Genomic DNA, 3,944 nt, shown 5'->3' with positions numbered 1-3,944 from the left:
TCAGGGGCCTGACAATAGGGTGAAGGAGGATGAGGCGGGCCGGCTGGGGCTCAGGGCTTCCATAGAGAGCTCATGCAAGCCCACCCCGGACTGCTGACTGTGGGCCCCGCAGAGCGCCCCTCTTCCTCGCCACGGCCGGACATCGGGGAGGTGCACGCGGATGGGGTGCTGCTGGTCTGGAAGCCTGTGGAGTCATATGGCCCTGTGACCTACATTGTGCAGTGCAGCCTGGAAGGTGTGGGACCCTCCCGAACCCGCTGCTCCTGGGGGAAGTGTGGGGCCCTCCTGAACCCGCCACTCCTGGGGGTCCCAGAGTCGCTGTGGGCGGAAGCAGGGGGCTGGGGACCCGCCTGGCCGCTCTGCGCCCCTCTTGGGCCTCTCCACCCTGACAGGCAGTGGGCGGCCGCGGCTGGGCTGCCTCTCACTCACTCCTGTGTGGCCCAGGCGGCAGCTGGAACACGCTGGCCTCGGACGTCTTTGACTGCTGCTACCTCACCGGCAAGCTGTCCCGGGGTGGGGCGTACACCTTCCGGACGGCCTGCGTCAGCAAGGCGGGCATGGGCCCCTACAGCAGCCCCTCGGAGCAGGTCCTCCTGGGAGGGCCCAGCCGCCTGGGTGAGCCCCTGGGCAGGCCTCTGTGGGAATGCGCCCGCCACTGCAGCCGGTCCCACACTCACTTGGGGTGGTTCGTTCTGCCCACTAGGCCCCTCACCCACAACAGCCTGAGGCATGAGAGGGCAGAGTGTTGAGGGTTCAAAGAGGGTCTTCCTGTCGTGTTGGGAAAGGGTGATGGGAGAAGAGGTTGGGGGAGATGGCGGTGCAGGGTTGCCCGCCCCCAGTCATGGGGAGATGGCTATGCAGGGTTGTCCTCTTCCTACAGACTCTGAAGAGGAGAGCGGTGCTGCGGGGCCAGCCCGGCCCCTCCCCAGCATGCAGACCTTCGCCTTCCAGACGCAGATGAGAAGGTGCAGGGCCTCCGGGAGGGCAGGCGGCGGGGGCAGGGCCTCCTCCACCCCGCTGGCTCTTTCTGCTCCTACCCCAGCCCCGTGCGTTTGCCCCTCTGATCACTTGTGTCCACATCACCTGCCACCCTCTCCCGGACCTCCCTGCTGGGCGCGCTTCTCCAGACTGGGAGGGAGGGCGGGGTCTGGCCTGAGCCACCAGCCTGGCCTGCGCTCCCCCCTAGGGGCCGCTTCAGCGTGGTGCGGCAGTGCCGGGAGAAGGCCAGTGGGCGCGTGCTGGCTGCCAAGATCGTGCCCTACCACCCCGCGGACAGGACTGCCGTGCTGCGGGAGTACGAGGCCCTCAAGGGCCTACGCCACCCACACCTGGCGCAGCTGCAGGCTGCCTACCTCAGCCCCAGGCACCTGGTCCTCATCCTGGAGCTGTGCTCCGGGCCTGAGCTGCTCCCCTGTCTGGCCGAGAGGTGAGGGGCGCCCTGGCCTGGACTCCAGGCCCTGGCTGGAGCACTGTGGTCTGCCTCCTCACCCACCTCCTTGCCCGGCCTCCGCCCGTCAGCCCACCAGTTGCTCAGTAGATCTGGGACCTCCTTCCTAAGCCCACAGGGAAGGCTGGTGCCTCCTGATCGCCCTGGGGATGGCTGTGGACAGAGCCTGGGTGCCCCTCCCCGTGCGCCCCCTAACTGGCCCTCTGCCCCCAGGGCCTCCTACTCGGAATCAGAGGTGAAGGACTACCTGTGGCAGATACTAAGTGCCACCCAGTACCTGCATGCCCAGGGTATCCTGCATCTAGACCTCAGGTCGGAGAACATGATTGTCACAGAGTATAACCTGCTCAAGGTCATCGACTTCGGAAACGCCCAGAGCTTGGCCCAGGAGAGGGTCCTGCCCTCAGAGAGATTCAAGGACTACATGGAGACCATGGGTGCGCAGGGCGCAGACACCAGGCCTGATCTGGGGGAGGGGGGTGCTGGGAGCAAGCCCCAGTCCTGTCCCCCTGCCCCCTCCACCGCAAACAGCCTGTGACCCCCACCTGTGCCGTCCCCAGCTCCGGAGCTCCTGGAGGGCCAGGGTGCTGTCCCGCAGACTGACATCTGGGCCATAGGCGTTACAGCCTTCATCATGTGAGTCTCCGCGCGTGCTCTGCGGGGTGGGCAGGCGGGAAGGAAGTCTGTTGATGGTGACCCCAGGTCTCTGTGACTCCCATCCACTGAGGGTAACGTCAGCCACGTGACCACCACTTACACAGGTTGAGCGCTGAGTACCCGGTGAGCGGTGAGGGAACGCGAGACACGCAGAAGGGCCTGCGCAAGGGGCTCATCCAGCTGAGCCGCTGCTATGCCGGCCTGTCTGGGGGCGCTGTGGCCTTCCTCCGAAGCACGCTGTCTGTGCACCCCTGGTAAGCACCTCCACCAACTTGGCCCGGCCCATGCCCCTGTGCGCTGACCTGCCCGTGGCCGGGGGGAGCGCGGTAAACGCCACCCTTCCGTGTCTCCAGGGTCCGGCCGTGTGCGTCCAGCTGCCTGCAGAGCCCGTGGCTGACGGAGGAGGGCCCAGCCAGCTCCCAGCCCGCGGCGGTGGCCTTCCCAACCACGGGTCTGCGCGTGTTTGTGCGAGAGCGCGAGAAGAGGCGGGCACTGCTGTTCAAGAAACACAGCCCGACCCGCGTGCGCTGAATCCCCGGCCTCGGGGCCGCGCCTCCGCCTCTCAGGACGCCCTGCATGTGCACACGCAGCAATAAAAGCAGCGCCGATGAGCTGTCCTCTGTCTCACTGTTTTGTTCTGGGGAGACGGTGAGGGCCCTGCCGCCTTCCTGGTGTTCGGGGGCGGGCAGGGCTGTCCTGGGCTACGGGCGGGCAAAGGCAGCGTGAGGACTGGAGCTCTGAGCCCGCGCGGTGTGGAGGCAGCTCCATGCTCTCACGGGTGGGTGGGTTTTTTTCTGTGTCAGGGTTGCTTCGGACATGGACACGCGCCCAGGAAATGTTCAGAGAAAAACTGACCGTGGGCTGCTTCCCCCACCCCTCCCCCTCACCGGCTCACCTGGCAAGGTGGGAAGGGAACCAAATGGCAGGGTTCTGGTGTGGCCAGAGAGGCTGCGGCCTCAGCTCTTCCCATCGCGGTCCTCCCTCGCCCCCCAGCGCGGCCCTCCGCTGGCCCGCACCCACCTCTTGTCATACCAGTCTCCTGTCACGTGGAGCGGTACCACTGCCAGAAAAGTCCTCTGTGCTCTCCCTATTATCCCTCCTTCTCTCTCAACTCCTGGAAACCACCGACAGGATTTTTATTTTTTTACTGTCTCCATAGTTTTGCCTTTTCCAGAATATCAAATTGTTGGAATGATATGGTATATAGACTTTTCAGATTGGCTTTTTCACTTAGTAATAATTTAAGTATCCTCCATGTCATTTTGTGGCTTCGTGGAAAATTTTCCTTCAACTTTATTTTTGTAGTAATAAAAATTAATCATTTTAAGTATTTTAAGAGTATAGTTCAGTAGTTATAGATTTGTAAGGTTTACAATCATCACCACCATTCATCCCCCGAACTCTTTTCATCTCATAAAACTGAAAGTCTATAACCATTAATCACTAACTCCTCAGTCTTCCCTCTCCTCAGTCCCTGGCCCCTGCCATTCTACTTCCTATATCTATGAATTTGACTATTCTTTGTTGTTGTCATTTGGTCACTTAAGTCATGTCCGACTCTTGTGACCCCATGGACTGTAACCCTGCCAGGCTTCTTTATCCATGGGACTTCCCAGGCAAGAATACTGGAGTGGGTTGCTACTTCCTTCTCCAGAGTATCTTCCTGACCCAGGAATTGAACCCGCATCTCCTGCACTGAGCCACTTGGGAAGGCCCTTGACTCCTCTAGATGCCTCATGTAAGTGGAAAGTGAAAGTGAAAGTTTAGTTGCTCAGTTGTGTCCGACTCTTTGCGACCCCATGGACTGTAGACTACCAGGCTCCTCTGTCCATGGGATTTT

At 61.6% G+C, this 3,944-nt stretch overlaps 1 protein-coding gene across 1 annotated transcript; it reads left to right on the top strand.

Annotated features, from left to right (window-relative positions):
• Positions 1–796: 796 nt before the first annotated feature.
• On the top strand, positions 797–2,721 carry LOC122699165 (obscurin-like). The gene is made up of 7 exons (XM_043910749.1): positions 797–824; positions 863–965; positions 1,187–1,426; positions 1,661–1,884; positions 2,008–2,083; positions 2,209–2,358; positions 2,458–2,721. Exons 1-7 carry the CDS (start codon positions 812–814, stop codon positions 2,633–2,635), a joined length of 984 nt encoding a protein of 327 aa, XP_043766684.1. The 5' UTR covers positions 797–811; the 3' UTR covers positions 2,636–2,721.
• The last annotated feature ends 1,223 nt before the right edge of the window (positions 2,722–3,944 follow it).

Source organism: Cervus elaphus, chromosome 9 (assembly GCF_910594005.1).
Source record: "Cervus elaphus chromosome 9, mCerEla1.1, whole genome shotgun sequence".
NCBI lineage: Eukaryota > Metazoa > Chordata > Mammalia > Artiodactyla > Cervidae > Cervus > Cervus elaphus.
This window is presented reverse-complemented; position numbering and strand designations above follow the sequence as displayed.